This window comes from Amblyraja radiata, chromosome 16, assembly GCF_010909765.2.
Source record: "Amblyraja radiata isolate CabotCenter1 chromosome 16, sAmbRad1.1.pri, whole genome shotgun sequence".
Classification (NCBI taxonomy): Eukaryota; Metazoa; Chordata; class Chondrichthyes; order Rajiformes; family Rajidae; genus Amblyraja; species Amblyraja radiata.
The window spans coordinates 16,780,580-16,805,734 of NC_045971.1; the positions used below are offsets into that span (position 1 = coordinate 16,780,580).

At 43.1% G+C, this 25,155-nt stretch overlaps 1 protein-coding gene across 1 annotated transcript; it reads left to right on the top strand.

Annotated features, from left to right (window-relative positions):
* Positions 1 to 2,599: 2,599 nt before the first annotated feature.
* vps25 (vacuolar protein sorting 25 homolog) lies at positions 2,600 to 24,485 on the top strand. The gene is made up of 6 exons (XM_033035231.1): positions 2,600 to 2,737; positions 16,811 to 16,956; positions 18,033 to 18,086; positions 18,638 to 18,726; positions 21,356 to 21,431; positions 22,599 to 24,485. Exons 1-6 carry the CDS (start codon positions 2,691 to 2,693, stop codon positions 22,709 to 22,711), a joined length of 525 nt encoding a protein of 174 aa, XP_032891122.1. The 5' UTR covers positions 2,600 to 2,690; the 3' UTR covers positions 22,712 to 24,485.
* The last annotated feature ends 670 nt before the right edge of the window (positions 24,486 to 25,155 follow it).

Sequence of the window (25,155 nt, forward strand, 5' to 3'; positions counted from 1 at the left end):
ATATCCCTCCATTAAAGATATTCGTGAGCCATACATTTCCTTATAATAATCTGGTGTTTCTTTTATTGCAGATTTGCTTACTTGAATTTAAATGCCCCCGTTGGCACTGTGGGACTCGTGAGTTCAGATCAGTAGTAGAGAACTCTTGACGGACACCATTTTTCTCCAGTGCCCACTACAGCCCCTTGCTTTCATTTCTACCTAAATGATCAGATAAACTTTCTCACATAATCAAGGAGAATGGCGTTAGACACAAGGAACTGCAGATGCTGGTACCTGGCGTAGAACAGAAAGTGTTGGAGTAACTCAGCGGGTCAGGCAGAATCTTTAGAGGACATGGAGGGGCAACTTTTGGGTCGGGACCTTTTTCCAATATAGAGTTAGTATAGGAGGGTGGTGATGAGGTGATCAGCCATAATCCTTTCCAATGCTGGAGTAGCAGTGATGGACAGAATGGCCTGCACTTGCTTCCTTTCTTATGGTTTAAAGCACCTCCTGGATTATAATGGAAACTTGTCCCAGATCTACCTATGAGGAGCATCAGGTCTGATCTCGCATACACCTGTTGAGTTTTACTGAGGGGGACGGGACATTGAGGGGGAAAGGGGGGGGGGACACTGAGGGGGAGGGGACATTGAGCGGGAGGGGAGGGGACATTGAGGCGGGAGGTGGTTACAGAGACAGGCAAAAATATAGTGTACAACTGATGCGCATAAGGGGGCCTGTAATTGGAAAACAGGTGAATCACTTGTGCATGGCGTCAACAGCACATGTAACACGCACGCACACTGTTGTATCAGATCTAGGATCTGCCTGTAAGTGTGCCCTCTGGTGATTACAGAATAGTAGCAGTCAAATACGGGACATGGGCCATCCCATATGGGACAAACCAATTTAACCCAATATACGGGATGTCCCGGCTAATACGGGTCAGTTGGCAACCCTAGTGAACAGACAGCTAGCACAATGAGACGTCTGAAGAAGGGTTTCGGCCTGAAACGTTGCCTATTTCCTTTGCTCCATAGGTGCTGCTGCACCCGCTGAGTTTCTCCAGCCTTTTTGTGTACCTGAGACATTTATCATAATGTGATCATAATAAAGTCAAATAAGAAATCCTTTAAACTCATGAAGCTGTTCACATTTTAAAAGATAATGCAATAAAAAATAGGCAGCTCGATCATATATCATTTCTGCTTAGTTCAAAATGAAAGGAAGCCATTTGTAGATTATTCTTTAATTTTTATCCCCTCCTTTGGTGGCCAATCTCTGTTATTCCATGCATGTTTCAAATTCAACTTCACCTTGATAGTTTTCTCTTCGTACAGTCCTGTCCAAAACACGTTTCAGTCCATTCAGAGGGGATAGAGCCTTCTCTGTTGCTGCTCCGACATTATGGAACACTCTACCTTTGCACATTAGACAGGCCCCTTCCCTGTCCAATTTCAAAACTAGTCTTAAAACCCTTTTCTATTCCTTGGCTTTCGACCCTGCATGAGACTTTGCTCCTGTTTTAGTGTTTCTATTGTTTTTACTGTCTTTTAATGTTTTTATTGTTTTGTTTTATGTTTATGATTAGTCATGTACAGCACTTTGTTGCAACAGTGGTTGTTTTTAAAGTGCTCTATAAATAAAATTCAGTTCAGTTCAGTTCCTTAAATAACAAAGTTTTTGCAGCACAGAAACATGCCTTTCTTCCCAATTGATTGCCACTGACATTTACTCTCCACACAAACTAGCTCCCACCCTCCATTTACCCCTATTATCACATGGTTCTACTAATTTCTTCCTCAAATTCCACATTGAAGGCAAATGCACCTTTGCCACTTCCCTATTAATGGGGTCGCGGAATCAATATTGTAATTGCCCCTGTCCCACTTAGGAACCCTGAACGGAAACCTCTGGAGACTTTGCGCCCCACCCAAGGTTTCCGTGCGGTTCCCGGAGGTTTTTGTCAGTTTCCCTACCTGCTTCCACTACCTGCAACCTCCTGCAACCACCTGCAACCTCCGGCAACCGCACGGAAACCTTGGGTGGGGCGCAAAGTCTCCAGAGGTTTCCGTTCAGGTTTCCGAAGTGGGACAGGGGCATAACTGTTCTTTGAATATTGGCCTTACTTTGGATTTCTTCATTGGATTTATGAGCAGCCTTATGCGAGATCTTCATTGCAATGTAAGGACAAGTTTAAGCAGCAAAGCATTTCCAAGTGACAGATATGTCCAAGATTTCGTTGCAAGTTTGTAAGCCCCTCATCCAGTCTCAAGCTGTGACTCGCCAAGAATTGACAGAATGCGACAAGGATAATTGTGTTTAAAAAAGCATGACTAGTTAAGACAGTATAAACATATTGTTAGTTTATACATCTTGTCAGACATAATACTCTGAACAAAATTCTGTAAGTGGACTTGCAAGTATATTATTCCCGAAGTAAAATATACAATTTATTTAAATAAATCAAAATTGTGAATGCAGTGACGCCAATATTAAAAATGATTGCATAAATGCAGCAGATCAAACGTCCATGTGTTTGAACGAGCTGCGAGGAACATTCCCGGTGTTGATTCCCTGCAACATGCTGGTGCAATGACAGTGAGTGCGGGGTAGGAACTTTTGGACGTGGGACCGTGTGAGAGGTGCGCGGGTGCGGGGGGACGGGGAAGGCAGCAGCACCGTCGGGCGCCGCCGCCGCCGCCATGAGCTTCGAGTGGCCCTGGCAGTACAACTTCCCGCCGTTCTACACGTGAGTGGTGGCCGGCCCAAAGGGGGAAGAGAGTCACCTCCACCCTGCCCCCCCCCCTCCCCCTCCCGTCCTCCCCTTCAACTCGCACCCTTCCCTCTAACACCTCTCTGCCCCCCCCCTCCCATCTTTCCGCCTCTCCCCCCTTCTTCCATCCCCTTCTCTCTCACCCCCACCTAACCCCTCCCACTCTCCCCATCTTCACCCCCCTCCCTCTACCCCTACCCCCTCTCCCCCTACCCCTTCTCCCCTACTCCACCCTCTCTCCTTCCCTACTCTCCCCTCCCCCTACTCCCCTCTCCCCTTACCTTCCCCTCTCCCCCTACTCCCCCCCTCCTCTCCCCTACTCCCTACTCCCCCCTCTTCCCCTACTCCCCCCTCTTCCCTACTCCCCCCTCTTCCCCTACTCCCCCCTCTTCCCCTACTCTCCCCTCTTCCCCTACTCCCCCCTCTCCCCCTACTCCCCCCCTCCTCTCCCCTACTCCCTACTCCCCCCTCTTCCCCTACTCTCCCCTCTTTCCCTACTCCCCCCTCTTCCCCTACTCCCCCCTCTTCCCCTACTCCCCCCTCTTTCCCTACTCCCCCCTCTTTCCCTACTCCCCCCTCTTCCCCTACTCTCCCCTCTTTCCCTACTCCCCCCTCTTTCCCTACTCCCCCTCTTTCCCTACTCCCCCCCTCTTTCCCTACTCCCCCCCTCTTTCCCTACTCCCCCCTCTTTCCCTACTCCCCCCTCTTTCCCTACTCCCCCCTCTTTCCCTACTCCCCCCTCTTCCCCTACTCTCCCCTCTTTCCCTACTCTCCCCTCTTCCCCTACTCCCCCCCTCCCTCTACTCCCCCCTCTCTCCCTACTCCCCCCTCTCTTCCTACTCCCCCCTCTCTCCCTCTCTCCCCCTACTCCCCCCTCTCCCCCTACTCTCCTCTCCCCAACCTCCTGCAACTTACCCTTCCGCCTCACCCCTCTTCTATCCTTCCCCTCCCTCGCCAGTTTTTCTCTTTCTCCCCCTAAACCCACCCCCCCCCCCCCCCCCCCTTTGGTCTATAGTCCCACCCCCCTCCCCATTATGGGACTAAGTATCACTGTGTCCCTACACACATTTTCAGCACCTGTAACCAACTTGCCTCTATCTCTCCAAAATTCAACCCCCGTCAAACCCATACGAGAGGGGTCAGCGGTTTCCTCCTTTGAAACATGGGCATTCCTAGATCCCTGGACCACAAATCCCACCTACCCAACGTCCTGAATCCCCAATCTGTAATGGAGAAAGTGATTTATTTCCTATTACAGAAAACTACCGAACAAGCTGCCAGAGGAAGTAGTGAGGCAGGTACAATAACAACATTAGAAGGACATTTGGACATGTTCTTGGATAAGAATGGTTTAGAAGGATATGAGTCAAACATGGGTGAATGGGACTAGCTTAGATATGGCATCTTGGTTGGCACGGACAAGTTGAGACGAAGGGCCTGTCTGTGCTGTATGATTCTGCGTCACTATTTAAAACCAACAAGAATGGTGATTTATTTCTGAGTTGGAAAATGGCAAGCTTTCAAGGGACAATTGTATTTTGTGTGTTCTGCATGCCGGTTGTCTTTCCAGATGAGGAAAAACCCTTCAGGAGCTGCTGACGCGCATTTTGTATTTGACGTACACTGCCACCATGATCAGTGATGAGTAGCCCAAGCTTCCCCGCTTTCCTCCAGAGATGCATTCAGTATTCATCCATCCACAAACTTCCATTTTGATCTCCTATGAAATTAAATCATATCAGACATTCAAACCAGTAGGAAGGAACTGTAGAAGCTGGTTTACACCCTGGGGCAGGGGTGTTGTGTACAAAAGGGATGGGTTGCACCTTAATTGGAAGGGGACCGACATTCTGGCAGGCAGGTTAGTGCTACACGTGTGGGTTTAAACTAAAAAGAGTGTGGAGGGGGTGGAGTCAATAACGTGGACGCGTATCCGTGCAGCTAACGGGAAAGAGAGTGTAGGAAAGGTCACTTTTAAACTAAAAGGGCAAGGCGATGGGACCCAATGCATGGAGACAGAAGGCCATAAAAGGAGGGCAGAAGGAAAAGATAGAAGGGAGATAAGATAAACTAACCTCAAAGCTTTGTGCCTTAGTGTGAGGAGCATTCATAATAAGGTGGATGAATTAAATGCGCCGTTAGTAGCGAAGGGATATGTAGTTGGAATTACAGAGACATGGCTCCAGGGTGACCAAAGCTGGGAGCTAAACATGCAGGGGTATTCGATATTCAGGAAGGATAGACAGAAAGGAAGAGGGGGTGGGGTGGCATTGTTGGTTAAAGAGGAGATTAATACAACAGCAAGGAGAGACATTAGCTTGGATGCTGTAGAATCGGTATGAGTAGACTTGTGAAATAGCCAAGGGCAGAAAACGCTTGTTGGAGTGGTACTCCAACTGACCTACTGACCACCAAATAGCAGTAGGGAGGTTGGGGATAGCATCAAGCAGGAAATTAGGGAGGTGTGTAGCTGACTTTTATCTACATATTGATTGGGCAAACCAAATTGGTAACAGTGCTGAGGAGGAGGATTTGCTTACTTTCAGTTTGTCTTTGAAAGTAAGCATGTGGGTACAGCAGGCGGTGAAAATAGTCAATGGCATGTTGGCCTTCATTGCGAGAGGATTTGAGTTTAGGAGCAAGGAGGTCCTACTGCAGTTGTACCAGGCTCTGGTGAGACCGCACCTGGAGTATTGTGTGCAATTTTCGTCTTCTAAATTGAGGAAGGACATTATTGCTATTGAGGAAGTGCAGCGTAGGTTAACCAGGTTCATTCCTGGGATGGCAGGACTGACATATGATGAAAGAATGGGTTGACTGGGCTTGTATTCGCTGGAATTTAGGATGAGAGGGGATCTTATAGAAACATATAAAATTGGAGGATTGGTCAGGGTAGAAGCAGGAAAAATGTTCCCGATGTTGGGGGGAGTCCAGAACAAGGGGTCACAGTTTAAGAATAAGGGGTAGGCCATTTAGGACTGAGATGAGGAAAAACTTTTTAACCCAGAGAGTTGTGAATCTGTGGAATTCTCTGCCACAGAAGGCAGTGGAGGCCAATTCACAGGGAATCAGGGGATATGGGGGAAAAGCTGGAACGGTGTACTGATTTTAGATGATCAGCCATGATCATGTTGAATGGTGGTACTGGCTCGAAGGGCCGAATGGCCTTCTCCTGCATCTATTTTCTATGTTTCTATACACCGAAGGTAGACACAAAATGCTGGAGTAACTCAGTGGGACAGGCAGGATCTCTATGCTGCCTGTCCTGCTGAGTTACTCCAGCATTTTGTGTCTATCTTCAGACATCGAAACCTTTGGGTGCTACTGAATTGGCTTTAGACAGGTTAAGGACATTCCTTCCAGGTGTCCAACCAAAGTGAGGTAGGTCAGTGATTGTGGCGTGGTACAGAGAGAGCCACCTGAAGTTGGGTGGGAATGGATGATGTTCAGAACCTGTTTTCAAAGTGGTGATCGTCTGGTTATTTGATTAGTGAGATGGATCTTGTCTGATTCGTGGGTTGAAAGTTGGAAATTGGGTGAATGGTGGGTTGATGAAGGTGGTGATTCATGTGATCATTTAACTGAGGGGTGGGTGCCTGAAAGAAAACTAATAAGTACATAACTTAATCGAGATCTCGCTTGAGTGGGGTTCCAAAAGCCCAGGTAGACCTTGCATGGGGTGATCCCACTCGCAGCTGCAAACACAGGTGTGATGGAAGCCTGCTTCTGCACCTTGACAGGCAGGCAGCAAGGGCCATTACAAAGAGAATAAGGTCCGTAGATGCCACTGGACATGCCCAAAATCCTTTATTAGTCAAACGGAGGAACAAAATGTTAGACTTCACAGTTTATTTCTTACAGAAATTGGATCACATAGCAGTAGGAAAACATGGGTACTGGTTAAAAACAAGACACAGAGAGATGGTGTAACTCTGCGGGTCAGGAAGCATCTCTTCTGATGGACCCGACCCGAAACATCACTTTTCCATGTTCTCCAGAGATGCTGCTTGATCCACTGAGTTACTCCAGCACTTTGTGTCTTTTGTTGTGCAGTTCCACGTATCATCTGAGTAGTGGTCATTTAATTTCTAAGTGTGAATGTGTCGGGTAGAACGATCAATCATGTTCTGTTGGTACACAAAATTGCTGGGGGAACTCAGCGGGTGCAGCAGCATCTATGGAGCGAAGGAAATTTCCTTCGCTCCATAGATGCTGCTGCACCCGCTGAGTTCCCCCAGCAATTTTGTGTACCTTCGATATTCCAGCATCTGCAGTTCCCTTTTGAACACAATCATGTTCTGTTGATCTGTGTGAAGGAGACAAAGTGCTGGAGTAACTCAGTGGGTCAGGCAGCATCTCTGGAGAACGTGGTGATGTCTTGGGTTGGGACCCTTCTTCAGACTTCTATAGTACCTTGTTTATACATCGATCTGTATGGTGTTGCGCTTCTTGACTCTTGTAGCTATACTGAGATGAATGAAGAATTACTCCATGTTTCTGACATTTCCAGTCTGAAGATGGGTTCTGACCTGAAACCTCACCTACCTTTTTTCTCCAGAGATGCTGCCTGACCCGCTGAGTTACATCAGCTTTGTGTGCCTTTTATAAAATAATAAGAATGTTTTAGGGTGTCACACAGACTATTTACATGGTTGGTGCAGGTGAGATCCCTAGGTTGCTGATGGCAGAATTTCACTCGTTGCAATGCTGTTAAAAGTCATAGGATAAGGGGGTCAGGGAGAGGAGGTGCCTTGGGCTGTGTTTAAAGTAATCAGTGGCAATGACTTGGTGTGAATTCAATGTTACTTCTTACTTAATCAACCTATACCTGAATATTGTGACGGTTTAAGATCTGGTGAGACCTGGATTGTCTTATTATCTGAGGAGCTGCAAATGAATTTGATAGAACATGATTTTCTTTCTACTTTTGTTCCATTGGGTTTTTTTTTTACAAAATTCATCATCTCTGGCACAGAATACCATTCAAAGGGATTTGTGAATAATTTGGGGGAAGAAAAACTAGCAAACAGATGTAGCAAGTAAGTTGGAAATCTAACAAAATATTATTGCAATAAGAACTGAATACAAAAGCAGGGAGATTAAGCTCCAGTTATAGGCAATGGTGAGATTGTATAAGGAGTATTTTGTACTGTATTGTTCTTTCAGGATGGGAATACATATTTTGTAAGCAGTTCAGGGAAGGTTTTGCAGACTGATCAGAATCCCTTAATGAACAGGCAGCCTAATGAGGATAGATTGGACAGGTCAGGCTTATATTTGCTTTAGAAGAATGAAAATGGCTTATTTGAATCTTGACAGGTGGATGCTGTTAAAAGTCATAGGATGAGTGATGTACAGGAATCTAGAATGGAAAGAACAGGCAATTTTTTTTCTGATAATTTGGCATTCTTTTCCTGAAAGGACGGTAGATTAATTGAATTGAATTGAATCCTTTATTTGTCATTCAGACCTTTTGGTCTGAACGAAATGCTGTTGCCTGCAGCCATACATGTAATAATAACAACACACAATAAACACAAATTAACATCCACCACAGTGAGTTCACCAAACACCTCCTCACTGTGATGGAGGCAAAAGTCTTAGAGTTACTGTCTCTTCCCTCCTCTTCTCCCTCTGCGCCGAGGCGATACCCCACCGGGCGATGGTAAGTCAGTCCCGCGGTTCAAGCTCCGCGGCCCGGGGGTGGTCGAAGCTGCCGCCCTCCAGTCCAGCGGACGCAGCTGTTGCAACGGGTGCTCCGGAAAACAGGCATCAACCTGTGACCTGCGAGCTCCCGACATTGTCATCCACTGGCCCGCAGCCGAGCCCCGGATTCAGGTTGCCGCCGCCTCAGCTGCCGGAGCACCGTCTCCGCCCCGCACCGGGCCGCCCACACGGCAGCGTCTCAGCCACGCACCGGGCCGCCCACACGAGAGCGTCTCAGCCCCGCACCGCGCTGCCCACACGGCAGCGTCTCAGCCCCGCACCGGGCCGCCCACACGGCAGCGTCTCAGCCCCGCACCGGGCCGCCCACACGGGAGCACCTTCCAGCCGGGACCCAGGCCGCCCTCACCGGAGCGCCTTCCAGCCGGTAGCCAGGCCACCCACACGGCAGCGTCTCAGCCCCGCACCGGGCTGCCCCCACGGGAGCGCCTTCCAGCCGGTAGCCGTGCCGCCCGCCGGGAGTGTCTTAGCCACGCGCCGTCCGCCCTCACCGGAGTGCCGAGTCGTGCCGCTACCCGGTCGTCGCCACAGCTCGAAGACAGCCAGCCTTGCGTTGGTGAGTCCTGGCTGGCTCTACCTCCGGACCCTCGAGATCGGTCGCAGGTTGGAGGCCGCCATTAGGCCTCAGCGCAGAAGGGGGATACGACAAAAAAGTCGCATTCCCCCGAAGGGAGAGACAGAAAGCCCTGTTTCACCCTCCCCCCACACACATAACACCACCTAATAACCAAAAGATTGACTAAACTAGACAAAAAAAACAACACAAAAAAGTAAAAACAGACAGACTGCAGGCGAGCCGCAGCCGTATCACAGCGCCGCCACTCCCACTGCAGTCTTTGAATATTATTGGGGCGAAGTTGTATACATTATTGAGCAAGAAGGTGCAAGGTTACGGGGAATGAGTCAAGTTTACATTCAAATCTGCCACCAATGTATAAATCAGGCTCGGGACCAGATGATTTACCATCACACTGAATTAGTGTGTTGGTATTTTGAACAGGTTTCTCTCTACTCTTTAATCACTCTGGCTGGGTTAGCAGATGGATGGAGATGTTGATTAATCAATTTGTATTGTGTTTCAGAAGTTGCAGAAGCATGTAAAGATGTTATAACCTTGGTTAAAGACAGGATACATAAGCCCTTTAACAGAAGCTGACGTTAGTATTGGAAATCATTAATCCTACATCGGACAGTGTGGCACGTACAGCACAGAGGTGGACACACTGATATTTATGATCCTTAATTTTTTCCTTGCATAACTCTTTCTCCTTTTCTCCAATATGCTTATCCTACATCATCTTAATATGTCAATATTATCTGATTCCAGTGGTATTAAGTTTGCATTCTCACTGAGTTATGAAACATCTTCTAAATTTCCAGTGGCCTATCTTAGAACGCTGTATTGCAACAGCGGTAAAACTTGCTGCCAACTCTAACTCTACAACGTAGCATACCAAACTGGTGCAAATAAGGAATGTCCTTCTGACTATTTGGTTGTACCCTTGCAGATGTATCTAGCATTGAGTTGAGTATTTGGGTCACCAGCTTCACTTGCTGGCAATCCATTATTTGCACCAGGTGATCACATTCTGTGTAAAGGAAGCAGTATTTCTGCCCTGGGCTTGCCATTCACTATCCTGGACTGTATGCACTTTCCCTTTCTCCATATTACACCAGATAAGCGAACATGAAGCCAAAACAATGACATCTCATTGACTATCCTTCATTCTAGAATTGCCTTTAAGCTGTTCCTTACTTATCACATTGTTCTTTGTTGTACTTCTCACTGAAATAAAACCTCATTACCTTCTGTGGTTTTTCTTAACTCTCGCCTTTGAGTCTGAGGTTTGTGGATTCCAGGACAACTCAAGACCTTAAGCCCAAAAGTCTGAGCTGACACCCCAAACCCACTCTCTCACGTGTAGTTATAGGTAGTTTCCTGGTTAGTATTTATACATCAATCAATTGGGTAATAAAAATTATCAAATCATGATCTATTGACTTTTGGAAAATGTCAAAACTGCAGGCCCTGCTTCTTGCATGGCAAGTGATTACAGTTGAAAACTTACTGGGTGTGTGGGGCTGTTGCCATCGTGCTAAGGTTGTGAAATTTACTATATGAATTCAAGCCTGAAACTGATTGCTGGGTGTAAGTATAGTTGCCCGTCAATAACATTTCTTGAAGCCGGAGAGCAAATAATGATTGATCCTGCTGTCACCTTCTCAAGTTTTGCCATGGAGGAGCTTGTGCAGGAAGGAACTGCAGCTAGACACAAAAATCTGGAGTAACTCTGCGGGACAGGCAGCATCTCTGGAGAGAAGGAATGGGTGATGTTTCGGGTCATAGAAAATAGGTGCAGGAGGAGGCCATTCGGCCCTTCGAGCCAGCAAAGAACCCTGGTCGAGACCCTCAAGGAACTGCAGATGCTGGTTTATACCGAAGACAGACACAAAATGCTGGATTAACTCAGCGGATCCAATGGCATCTCTGGAGAAAAGGAATGGGTGACATTTTGACTGAGAGTCAGGGGAGAGGGAAACTAGAGGGAAGGGTAAAAGAGCATGTAAGGTGTGAAAAGGACGGATCAAAGCAGACGATGATCAAGGAATTGTACAATGGTTAAAGGAGTTTGTGTTCATTTAGAGCATTTATATTGTATCTGGGCAGTGGGCAGGTGCTATAGAATTGCACGGGAAGGTAGACGCTCCCACCCCCACGAGTCTTGGGCAGATGGGGCTCGTCAGCCTGAGAAGGCAGTCCATCTAGGAGAGGGAAAACTCTGATTTAAAACCTCCACTGCCTTGTGGCCATATCCAGTCATGGAAAAGGTTCCAGGAGTAACCCTCAAGAAAATCCGGAGTCGGAGCCCCTAAGGTAGCAATGTTACAAAATTTTGAGATTTTAAAAATCAAGTCTGTAATTTATCCCATCAGATAAAGCATAAAAATAAGTTTAATTTGACACCTAATTCACTTTCATATCTCAAGTATTAAAAAGGTTATGGCCATTTTCATACTGGGAAATGAGCATCTTGTTCCCTATTGATTTTCTATGGACATAACAAAAAAGCTGTGATCGTGAACAGTCAAAAGCCCATAACTTTCTTAAAAATTAAGAGAACTGAATGAAATTTTCAGTTATCATAGATTGAAGCATTCTGAAACAAATATAAAATAATCTTACTTGGATGACCTGAAATTAAAGCATATAATTAGTTAGCTACCTAATTGTAGCTAATTTCAGACTTCAATTACTAGATCTAAACATCTATCCATTTCTTAATAAATGATTAACATTTTTAAATAGCCTAAATGTCCAAATAATATTCACAAATAATTCACAATAAAACATGATTTTTAAATCTCATTTACATTAATTTATAGGCCAAATGGAAGGAATTTAGTGTTCAATTGCTGCAAATTAAAGTCCATTTTAAATCAGCTTTCCAGTGGGTCCCTGTGGAACGCGCTGGTTTAGAACGTTCACATTGCGGTAGATTTGTGCCCCAAATGCCGAGAAAAATACTGCGGGATATAATGGGGCCAAATTGAGCTACTCGCAATATTAAACTTTGTATAAAGGGTTCTTTAAAAGCCCTTTTTAATGTAAAAATATACAACCTAACTTCTGTGGTTTGCTTTATGGGACCCTGCGGTTGCTGGCTGTCGCGGGTTTAAAGATTGATTTTTAAACTACTATAACTATTATTCAAGGCCTTTAAAACTAATAATAGCTTTTGCGACGGGGTCTTCCAGCGATTTTTCGTTAATAATTAACTAGGCTGAACATTTTCGATTGGAACAGCTTAGAGAAAATCGCGTTTTAAACCCGCCCCCTCTAAACGGCGCCAAAATCGCGCACACCCACAACGGCAGATTTTCAACGACGCTTCAGGTAGGCTTTGCAACATACCTACCTAAGGCAGTTCGTCGTTGTCCACAACCTCGCTCTGGCAGCTCCTGCGACGGCGCTGGTGCCAAACTGTAAGAGTCCTGCTGTTTCTTTGGATCGATCAGCGACATGGAGAGGGGGGGGACGTGCTGCATGGGCAACAGCCTGTCCTCCATATGACATCGCCCAGGCTTGCATCCGACCAGGATGCATCACCCATGGTCAGTCATGACCGAGGGGGGCCTATAACTACTACTACTATTGTTTCCCAAGGTGCAAATGAATAAAATCGTGGTCAATGTGACGTTTTGAGATGTGTCTCAGAAGAGGAAAGAGAGTGAGACAAAAGGATTTGGTAAGAGAATTCAGAACTTAGAGTTGACACAGCTGAAGGTATGGGCGAGGCCAATGTAGTGTTTTTAAAAGAAGTCTTAATGGGTTTTTTTTGAGGGAAAGGGTAATTATAAGCTGGAGACAATGCAAGGGGCAATCGGAGGATGCGAGAGCACATATAGTTGTACTTGTCACCAACCCCGTGATGCACCCTACCAGCAACTAGGAGGCTGTTGTGTTTCTTTAGAGTATTTGCTTGTAGGACAGTATCCTAAGGTATCTTTAAAGAAGCAACTCGGAAAAATTTGGACAAATACCGGATATTTCCAGGACATGGGGTTGACAATGTCAATGGGATATTGACTCGCCTCCTGACTCCACAAAGCCTCGCATCATCTTTCCCAAACAGTCATTCAACACAATAAACGATTGAGCCTCATAAAGAGTGCATGATTCTTAGTAGGAATTGGCTAAATTCAGCCAAAGCAGCTGTAGTGTGGCTTTTGATGGCCTTAGGATTGGTTGGTTAAAGAGGTGAAAATCCGTTCTTTCCATCTAATATCCAAACTGCTTATAAGACTATGAGCACAGAATCAGGCATTTATGCAGCCAAATGACCTGCCATTGGTAGTTTAGCCTCTCACTTAGAACTGTCCTGCAGAAAAAAATGAAATTGCAAAGGCCGCAGGGTATAGTGATAGAAACCTTTTCACTGGTCTGTGCTTTCCCTTTGTATTTTCCTCCTCTTTTAAATAAGAAATGAGGCAAAATGAAAGACGTACAGAGAACTCTGCAGACATCCATCAATAATGCATTGTATCAGGCAGCTCGTGTTTGGTTAACCACACTTGGCAAGTCTCTTCGAACGGGACAAGAGGGGAGCTGTGGGGAGGAATGTGAATAACAAAGTCCCACCTGCTGTTTGTCTCTCAGTTATTGGGAAACAAAACTTTTATGGCTTAACCAAAAAGACAAAAAGAAACAAAAATCCAAAGGTTAACCACAAACGTCAATGGATGTTAATTTTGCCATTTGCTGTCATCAGTAATGACGGCTGCTTAGGGTAGGGCTACTAAATATAGCTCAATTACAACAAAAAATACATCCCCTGTCTAGATATTGCACAGAATTTCACCAATACTGTAAAAAATTAGCAGAAAACGTCACCAAACATTTTCCGATTCATTAAAGCTGATGCAGCATTCGAGTCAATGTAATGGCGAGCCAAGAACTTTTTCAGTTACTGAGAGGTTTTGCAATAATATCTTTTAAATAATCTTTTTGTGAATTTACTTGTAGACAGTCTCTCGGTGACAACCTAAATGGTGAGATTAATGTACCTCCGGGGTCACCCTGCTCTAGGATGGATGTTGTTAAGCTGGAGAGGGTGCCGAGAAGATTTCTGAGTATGTTGCCAGGACTTGAGGGTCTGAGCTATAGGGAGCAGTTGAGCAGGCTAGGACTTTACGGCTTGGAGTGCAGAAGGATAAGGGGTGATCATATAGATCATGAAGGAAATAGATAAGGTAGATGCACAGAGTTTTTGACCCAGAATAGTGGAATCAAGAATTAGAGGACATAGGTTTAAGGTGAGAGAGGATAGATTTAATAGGAACGTGAGAGGCAAGTGAGTGGGTATATGGAACGAGCTGCCAGAGGGGGTAGTTGAGGCTGGTACTATAATGACATTTAAAAGACATTTGGACAGATACAAGGATACAAAAGATTTAGAGGAATATGGGCCAAATGTGGGACTAGTGTAGATGGGGCATCTTGGTCGGCATGGGCAAGTTGGGCTGTAGGGCCTGTTTCCACACTGTATGTTTCTGTGTGTTTATCGGCATGCTTGCAGCAAGGAACAGATCTATGGTGTTGACACCCCTTCACAATGATCCAGACTGTTGACAGAGGCAGGGTCTTGCAGAAACGATTGCATCAATTCATCCATAAAGTTGTAATTACATTTTACCTACTATGTCCTAACAAAAAATACCATTAAGAGTTGTTCGGTCTTTTTCCATTGAGTCAATTCTCTGAGGCAAGATCATTCGATGAGGTAGAAAAGGTACTGGGATTCAAACAACTGATTCTGATGTAAAGGCTTATGCAGGAAAATTGGATTTAATTACACACTGCATGCACAAGGACAGAGGACCATGAAGCTAACACTGGGATGAATTGAGAATAACATTTCAGTTGTCAGACAGACAGCTGTGCATGAAGAGGTGTGCAGGAATGTGATTGCAGAGTAGGTCCTCTTGTAATCAATATCCAGAAAGCAATGAATCAAAGATTCTGTGTGCAAATCATAGTAAGGGCTACTGTGTGGAAAATAACAGAGGAGCAATAAAAAGATTTTCATAAAGTACAGAAATAGGCCATTCGGCCTGCTGAGTTCATGCCAACGATCAATCTGCATTTGGTCTGAGTCTTCTATGCCTTGATGTTCAAATACTTGTCTACTTAAATGTTGTGAGAGTACCCGCTTACAACATCCTTTCAGGCAAACTTCAACAATCCTATGGATGGAAACATTTTTTCAAGTTCCCTCTAAACCTTGCACCATCATCTAAAACCTCTATCCTTTCATTTTAGATACTTCCGTTGTTAAAATTTAAAAAGTTTTCAACTGTCTAGGCTCTCTAAGCCCCTCATAATGGCATCTATTATATCATGTCTCCTCTTAGCCTTCTCCGTTTCAAGCAAAACAAATCCTGCCCATCCAGCCTTTTCTTGCTACTGACGTGCTGTGTGCAAAGTCCTAGTGATTCGCCTCTTCATCCACTCAATGCAGTCGTGAACTTCCTAAAGTGTGGCAACCAGAGCCATGGCCTACCCAGTGTTTTATAAAGTGTACCATAACCTCCCTTCTCTTGCATTCTTTGCCCATTTAGGTTACATTAACCACACTGCTGTCATCAATACATTTTGCTATGTAGGTCAGACAGGATCTCTTTCTAACACTATTTTACTACTGAGAACCTGTGATGAAGAGTTTGTGCAAACATTAGCTTGTTTATGTATTTGACCCTGTGCATTCATCCAATACATTTGTTTGTTAAATGCATGTATATCACTAACATCATTCTGGCCTTTCAAAATAAGCATCTATAGGTACAACATGCCTAATAAACTCATAACTAGTTTTATTGAAGCTATGGAAATTCTGATGAGCTAACTAGCATTCATTTAATAAGCAGTGCGTTGGTCTGTAAAGATTATTAATCTGATAACTATCGGTCTCAACATAAACCTGGGTTAAATTTAAGGGATAAGGATTAACCTGAAACGTACCCACTTATGCATGTTTCAGCATTGCAATCACACCGATATTGATTAATTCTTCCATTGAGAAGTCAACTCGCATGAGAATTTCCAATTATTTTATCACATTGTCAAAGTGTCAGAGTACTTCAAGCAAGTGTATTGGTTTTATGATACATATATCGTTAAGAAGCCAAATAAAATGCCTGGATTTCAAATGACGGATCAACCAAAAACATGTTCATACAAAACTAAACGTTACCCATACTAGACGTTATTCCCTGTATCGTGTATCTTTACACGATATAATACGATAGAACTATTTATCCCAGGAGGGAAATTAATTTGGCAAGTCATTAAAAAAACACAAAGTACATGAAACGTGAAAATAAAATGACGAGTGGTGAGGCTTTGGGGATGTGCAAAGATTGAGGAGGTGGGGGGAGGGTCAGTCACAGTCTCAGTCTACCCCACAACAGAAGGGGGAGGAGTTGTAAAGTTTGATAGCCACAGGGAAGAAGGTTCTGTTCTGCATATGGTGGCACCAGTCTGTTGTTGAAGGCACTCCTCAGGTTGTCCAGTGTGTCATGGAGGGGGTGAGCTGTATTGTCCAGGATGCTCCACAGTTTGAGGAGAATCCTCCCCTCCAAGACCACCTCTCAAGAATCCAACTCTGTCCCCAGGACGGAGCTTGCCTTCCTGCGGATGGCTTGATTGTAATCGTGAATAGTCTTTCCGCTGACTGGTTAGCACGCAACAAAAGCTTTTCTCTGTATCTTGATACACGTGACAATAAACTAAACTAAAATATTTTGTACTTTTTTCTTTATTGCCAGACTACAGCCAAATGTAAGCACACAGCGCAGGCAGCTGGCAGCATGGTGTTCACTGGTGCTTTCCTATCTACGCTATCACAAGCTTTACACCATCGATGTATTGGAGTCCCAGGAAAGCCCACTGTTCAACAACAAGAAGATTCAAAGTATCCTTATGTCTGAGTTTGTTAATCTGATTTATAACTAGTGCTTTGTTGCATTTCACCTGCAATCAACATTAAATGTTTGGAATTTTATGATATTACAGAAACCTACTAGGTCACCACATTGTGACATCTTTCTGAAAAAAACTATGCATCATCCGTAGACACGAGAAATTGCAGATGCTGGTTTACAAAAAAAGACACAGCGCTGGAGTAACTCAGCAAAACCAGTCGTGGATTAGACGATTGTTTCACCAAACATTTGCATTTGGTCCTCCTAGGCCTGCTGGATCTCCCGGTTGCTAGCCTGTTTAATTCTTCCCATTCCCAGATTGATCTTTATTTCTTGGACCTCCTCCATTGCCAGAGTGGCCAAATGCAAACTGCAGAAACGGTGCCTCATATTCTTCTTGGGAAGCAAACCCAACAATATGAGATTGAATTCTCCAATTTAGATTACAATACAACCCCTACCCTCACATTTTACCCTTCTTCTCTGTACCCAAACCAGATATGCACTCATATCTCCCACTAGTCCACCCGTCTCACCCCCTTTCTGTCCCGTTCCATCTTTATCCCTTGCTTTGGCCTCGCATTCCACTTCTCGCCTTGCATCACAACCTTTTATCTTCTTTTCATCTCTGGCCTTGTCCACCCATCTGAGAATCACCCCCCCCCCCCCCCGGCCTATGCCCATCCAAATTCCCTTCTAATGGCTCAAGCACAAAAATCTATATTAACTCTGTGTTGTGGTACTGCTACACTCTGGAGATGCTGTCCTAAAAGGCCTATGGAAATGAGGGCCTTGATTTGTTGTGCATAGGATGTAAAAGGTCCCATTGAATCTTTTAAGGAAGAGTTCCATATTGACCCTGGTGAAGTAGCCCACGTTCATCCTTTATTCAGTACATCTGGTCATTGTTCCCTTCTACATTTCTCGTGTGCAAGTTGGCTGGTTGCCATACTTTCCATATTCTAAGACTTCAAAAGTACTTCGTTGTTTAACAAATGCCTTCGTAGATGGGGTATAGTCAAGAAGAATTTCAAAGCAAAGCATTTTCCCTAACTTCGATTGAAAGGAAAGTTTCCCGTTGAAGCTATTCAAGTTGTATTAGAAGAACTCCGGAAGAAAGGTTAGTAGACAACGTCTCAGTTTTCATGATATTTTCCACAAAATGTTTTAAGAGAACAAGATTAAATGTTTCTTTTTGCATTATGTTGCAATCTTTATGTATAAATCTCCTACGTAGCTGCCCACTGGCCTTGCTGGTTTAGGATGTATACCGATCACATGTGTTACTGGATCATACAAGTAAGGCTTGTATTATGACAGCTGATCTCAGTAAAGATGGAAATAAGATATCACAATCTCAGTGCCCTGGGGCAGAATCTCCCTGACCTGAGTTTTTTTTCCAGCATTTTCTATTTCTCTTGCAGATATCCAACGGCAGCAGTTTTTTTTAATTTTCTGATTCCCCTTGGGTTGTTTTGGTTAAGTAAGCCTTCATGATGAAATAGTCTGATGCTGAATGCTCAAACTTCCAAATGATGAGTGATAGATGGATGAAAATCAGGACACTTTTTGTACATACTTGTGTTTTTCCTGCTGAGATACTGAATTTATAATTAGGGAATATGTGGGTTAACGTTTAAGGAATTTATCTCCATTTGTTTTGGCTTTTAGGAAACTTAGAGTGGATTGATAAAAATAAAACTCGCTGTCTCATAATGTGGAGGAGACCAGAAGAATGGGGGAAACTGGTGTATCAGTGGGTAAGAAGGACCTTTGCTATCTACTTTCCACAAATGTCCTTGTAACAATTTCCAGTCAGTGCAGTAAAAATCTTGGCAAATATCTGGAGGGTTTTAAAATTAATTCATCACATTGACCTTTTTTATTTGCAGCATTTATTTTGGCAGCCTGGTTAGGGTAGATATTTCTCAGCAGCAATCTTTAAGAATAAAGCCAAGCTCAACAGATTTTCATTTTTGTTCTTGAGACTATGTTGGAAAACAAACGAGGAACAAAAGAATAGTAATACAAATTTTGTACCTTAAAAAGCAATTGGTATATAACAAATTGTGGTTTGTATACATTTCAAAGATCTTGGAAGCGGCTTATTTCTTCATCTTTCAGTTGGATAAGCGGGAATGATGCAATTAAAGAATCCATGCTTTAGGACATAAGAGCCCAACTGTAATTAGATCACCTGTACTGTAGTCAAATTGTCACTGAACTGTAGTCAAATTGCCTCTTACTGCACACATCGTAAAGTGGTTACAAAGATGGATGATGTTCAATTGAGTTACTATTGTGGTGCAGTGAGACAGAGATTTATTCTATATCCAATTGATATCTGAATCCAGTGCATTCTTGTTTATAAAAACACATTGCAAAATTTGATGAGGGACCAATGTTTTTTTTTAAGTCGTGCAAAAAAAAAAGCTACTGGAGGAACTTAGCGGATGAGGCAGCATTTGTGGAAGGAAATGGTCAGACGGCTTTTCAGTTTGGGAGCCTTCTTCGATAACAATCAGCACGGGAGCACCTGAAGGCTGCGCGCTCAGCCCCCTGCTGTACTCACTCTATACTCATGACTGCGTAGCCAGTCACAGTGCGAACTCCATCATCAAGTTCGCTGACGACACCGCTGTTGTGGGGCGTATCACTGATGGGGATGAGTCAGAGTATAGAAGAGAGATCGAGCAACTGTCCATATGGTGCCAGTACAATAACCTGGCCCTCAACACCAGCAAAACCAAGGAACTGATTGTGGACTTTGGAAGGAGTAGGAGGGGGACTCACAGCCCCATTTATATCAACGGGTCGATGTTTGAAAGGGTCAAGAGCTTCAAATTCCTGGGCGTGCACATCTCTGAAGATCTTTCCTGGTCCGAGAACACTAATGCAATTATCAAGAAAGCTCATCAGCGCCTCTACTTCCTGCGAAGATTACGGAGAGTCGATTTGTCGAGGAAGAATCTCTCTAACTTCTACAGGTGCACAGTAGAGAGCATGCTGACCGGTTGCATCGTGGCTTGGTTCGGCAATTTGAGCGCCCTGGAGAGGAAAAGACTACAAAAAGTAGTAAACACTGCCCAGTCCATCATCGCCTCTGACCTTCCTTCCATCGAGGGGATTTATCGCAGTCGCTGCCTCAAAAAGGCTGGCAGTATCATCAAAGACCCACACCATACTGGCCACACACTCATCTCCCTGCTACCTTCAGGTAGAAGGTACAGGAGCCTGAAGACTGCAACAACCAGGTTCAGGAATAGCTACTTCCCCACAGCCATCAGGCTATTAAACCTGGCTCGGACAAAACTCTGATTATTAATAACCCATTTTCTGTTATTTGCACTTTATCAGTTTATTTATTCATGTGTGTATATATTTATATTATGGTATATGGACACATTTATCTGTTTTGTAGCAATATGCCTACTATGTTCTGTGTGCTGAAGCAAAGCAATAATTTCATTGTCCTATACAGGGACACATGACAATAAACTCACTTGAACTTGAACTTGAAACCAAAACGCCGTCTGTCCATTTTCCTCTGCAGATGCTGCCTGACCCACTGAGTTCTTCCAGCAATTCATTTTCTGCTAAAATTGCTTCAAAATTTTAATACTTACCAAAACTTTGACACAACAAATATTTGTATAGTTGAAAGCAATTGTATTTTGCATTTTTTAATAATTCAATTAAATGAGCAATATATCTTGATTCATAGGTGGGCGTTAGGATTTAGCTGTTATAATCATGGCATTTATACAGTTTCCTGTCCAAAATATCTAATATCACTTAGACTTTTAATCACTTCCAGCATTACTTCATTGAAGTGAACCATTGTCCTATGATAATGGAAGAAGTAGAAGATGTTTGACCTCGTGTAGATGTTCCAAAATTCAATGAAATACCACTGGTTCTGTTAAAGGAAGCAGGGGGTGCATGGCATAATTTCACAATCAGCAATCAGAAGAACTTTTCATATAGAACATATGTACAATATAACAGAACAGTACAGTACAGCATGGAAACAAGCCCTTTGGCCCACAATCTTTGTGTCAAACATGATCCATCCATTTCCTCGAATTAGGATATTTGTTTTTCACTAGTCACTGATGTCACCTGACCCTAATGATGTGCCTGAATGTTTGGGCTGCTTTACCAAACATATACTCATTGATAACTGGATGATAATGAGTATTAATACATTTTGTTAAGGTGCTGACTTCATCAGTGTTTCATTTACTGATATTTCATGAAAGTCCAACAGTAATGTGGTTCTAAAGTTAGAATTAATTATCTTAATTTGCTGTGACTAAATTGATGGATTGCACCATTCATTTTGAAGTTTCCTACATTGTGCGTCAGTGTCTGATTGATATCTTGCAGGTTTCAAAGAATGGTTTGACAAACTCAGTATTTACATTTTATGAACTCTCCAATGGTGATGACACTGAAGGTGAAGGTAAGGTGGATTTGTAACTACCTCCTATAAATTTGGCAATAGAAACAAGAGACTTATTGTCATCATGTTCATTTGTTTATTCTTATTTTTAATCTCTGTTTATACACTTGTACTTTCATGTAGAGTTCCAGTGTTAAACTTTATTATTTTACTGGGAATGTTTTTACAGTGATAACAAGGTATTAGTTATATGTGGCTGGTTCACTTCAATGAAGTAAAGATAAGAAAATCTTGTAAACATCTAACTTCCTGTTATGCTGGTCAAAGAACGAGCTCCTTCTGAATATGGAATTCAGATTTTACTCGCACACTCACTCACACTATATACATGCACACACATTATACACACACACATACATACTATTATGTTCAACTCTTAACCCATGCCTTAACTCTTAACCCCTGCTACAATAAAATCAAAGGATTGCTTCTAGCCATTCCTCAATCAGTACCTAATTTAGTGCCACCTAGAATATGCAGCGCAAGATGAGACTTTGGCCCATTATATCTGTGCCAACATTGACTGGAGTTGACTAGTTCTACATTTGTCTCCCTAACCTTGTATCTTTTTTACAATCTTCCTCCACACAATTCTCTATTGTGTTTTGTAAATGACGTTGGATTGCATAACGTAGCTGATCTTTGCCCATACTGTTAACCCATTGTGTGAAGAAGCTTTTTGTGCCTTACCCAACTCTTCCACTTACTTATCAAATCATCAAGTTGAGTGAACTTTCACCAGTACATCTCAAAATCAATCCACCAGCATGCTTTCAGCCTTCTCTATTCATGAAAGGTAATGTTTGAGTCTATTGTACTGCAAAATAGAATCAGGTTTTGTGAAGCAAAATGTACGATAGTTTTAAGATCATGGTGATGAATAGAATCTGATGGAGATAAAGAATAAACACAACAGCTCATTTAGTGACTGAGATTGGTTAGTTATTCTATGTATGCTCTGAAGTGGGACACAGTGGGCAGTACGATGAGGAAAAGTCTCACACCGTTTTCCATCAAATATTGAAGATTTGATGCACTTTCCATGGAATTCCTGTTGCATTGTCTTCCCCGGTGTATGCTCAGAACAGCTGGTAAATTCCCATAGGATTGTATTATTTGCAAAACAATGGTGTTTTAAAAGCAGTGACTGTGTTCTGTCCTTGCTAGAGTTCCATGGTTTGGAAGAATGGCTTCTACTGCGGGCACTGCAGACTCTACAGTCTGAGCGAAAGGCAGAGATTATCACCCTTGCTGACAGTAAAGGGGTCAAGTTCTTCTGATGCCATCCATGCTGGTCTAGGCAGCTGCTGGAGACTCGTACGAAAATCAAAAGCATTATTAATGAAAATGAATTCAAGTCCCTGAAGGAAAGTATGTTGAACTTCAGATCTCCAGCTATCACTGTTACACTGTTGACTTGATTGTAACGCACAGCCTGGCTGCCTGCAACTGCAGTCTCCTTCTAATTCTTCATCTCGGCTTAAAGCAATTATTGCTTCGAGTACTGAATATAACATTACCAATTGTTTGTACTGTTACTCTGTGTTGCAGAGAAAGAAAGACTCAAAAGGCAGAAGGTTTGCACATAGCCAGCCGGTACAGACTCAGAGTTAAGTGGTTAGAAAAGGGTCTACAGCATATTGCATATCCACAATAATGTTATTTACTTCCTTTTAATTATGATTCTGTTGGCTTACAATTCAAATTAAATTGATAACATGTGGGGAGAGGACTCTCTTGGTTTAACTCCAAAATGCATGTTCAGAGATTAGTTTGCCAATTTCTCCATTAGTCCTCAGATCTTTCTTCTGAATGCACTGTTCTTATTTTCTGCCGTTGTCTTAAAGCAATAGACAGTGGGGAACCCCGCTGTCAATACTGGGAACTCTATTTGCTGTTGCCACATTAAAGAGTTCATTAGTCAGAATAAAGGGCAAACATTCTATGAATGTGAAATATCAACACCTCTGGCAAGGGAACACAAACCTCATGAAAATACTAAGTGTAAAGTTAAAATTAATAGTGCTAGGATTTTCAGTTTCCATCTTGGGTCCAGTTCCTACTCAAATTCAATAGAGCTAGAATTTTTCAGGTCGCTAGAATACTACAAATATCAAAATAGATTATGACTATTGTCGAAGATAGACACAAAAAGCTGGAGTAACTCAGTGGGTCAGGCAGCATCTCTGGAGAAAAGATGACATTTCAGATTGAGATCCTTCTTCTGACTATTGTCCTCAGAAATCAATTTCAATTCTCAGTTATTTTATGACGAGGCACACTGATAGCTGTTTCTAATATCAGAGTTGCCGCTCCATCTTTTAGAATCAATGAACTTTAATCTTTGTTTTCATTTAAAATCAGTACTGAGATAATTACTGAGTTGATCTTTTCCTTATCCTGCTGTCAGTTAAATTTATAGTAAAAATATTTTGCGTTTGTTTGTACCTTTTAGTAGGTCAGACTTTAATCTCTTTTGGTTGGGGAGATTTGTTTATTCGGCCTTGGAATATAGATATAGCTGACGAGGCCAGCATTCATTGCCCTTGTGAAGTTGCTGGTGAGTTCCCTTCTGAATTTTTGCAGTCCTTGTGAGTAAAAGTCCTGACCCGTTGCTGTTGGCGACGGAGTTTCAGAATTTTGACCCAGCGACGAAGAGGAATTGAGATAAATTTCCAGGTCAGGGTGGAGGGTGCCCACGGGTTTAGCTCGCAGGTGGTGATGTCTTTCTGGGTGACAGTAGTACAGGCTTGGGAAGGTGCCGTCAGTGAAGCTTTGCCTTTTATTTCAATGAAAGCTTTTTGACATGATGACAAAGAGTTAGAAATATGTAATAATTAGAGCTCAATAGAAAGTATGTCAGTTTGTTATAGTTCACAGAAATGAATCAGCAATTCTGAATAATTCAAAATGATTAAAATAATATTGGAATTTTGTTTCAAGTACTTTTTTTTCTTCCTGTAAACTCCTTCTACCTGCTTAAGGGCTTTGTTATATTGCACTTCTGGTTTCGTTATTTTAAAGTTATTTTGAAATAAACCGTTTGTTCCTCTATCTGTGCTGCATTGAGTCAGATTGGATGATTTGTCAATGTTGGTGAGTTAAATAAAAAATTGGGGAGGAACAGCAGGAATGAAGAGAAGGCAAAAGGGAAAGACATGCAGGAAGTAACATCAATGAACCTTGTTTCACAGGTTCATTGTCAGTCATTTATAAACTCATTATATTCTGATAGTTTACAACCACTCCTGAAAATGGAATGAAGGGGATCTTGTAGCAAACAGGAATGAGAGTTATATAATAGGATGACATTTCTTCAGATGTTGAAGCAAGTTTTATAGTAAAAAAAACCAAGAACACTTTCAACTCATCAGCCTCATTGATGTGCTTGTGGACTGCCTGAGAGCAGAATTTGTGAAGCTCATGGCTATCGACCAGTGTGGGAAAGAGAGATCCTGGGGCTTCTCTTATAAGAGAGATGGGTGAGAGAGAAGCTTAAATGCAGTCCTAAATGGAGCACTCCGATTCCACATGATCCCATGAAGAAAGTGACAAACTTGTCTTTCAGGGCCTCAACATCAGCACAACCGGCCTTCATATTGTCTTTAACAGAGCAAAACATTCCCACGGTTTCGGTTGGGCATTTGTAACAAAATTTGAAAGCAAAAACACACATGACTGTAGGTCATCAAAAACTTGGCTTAAGAAGAGACTTGAACGAGGA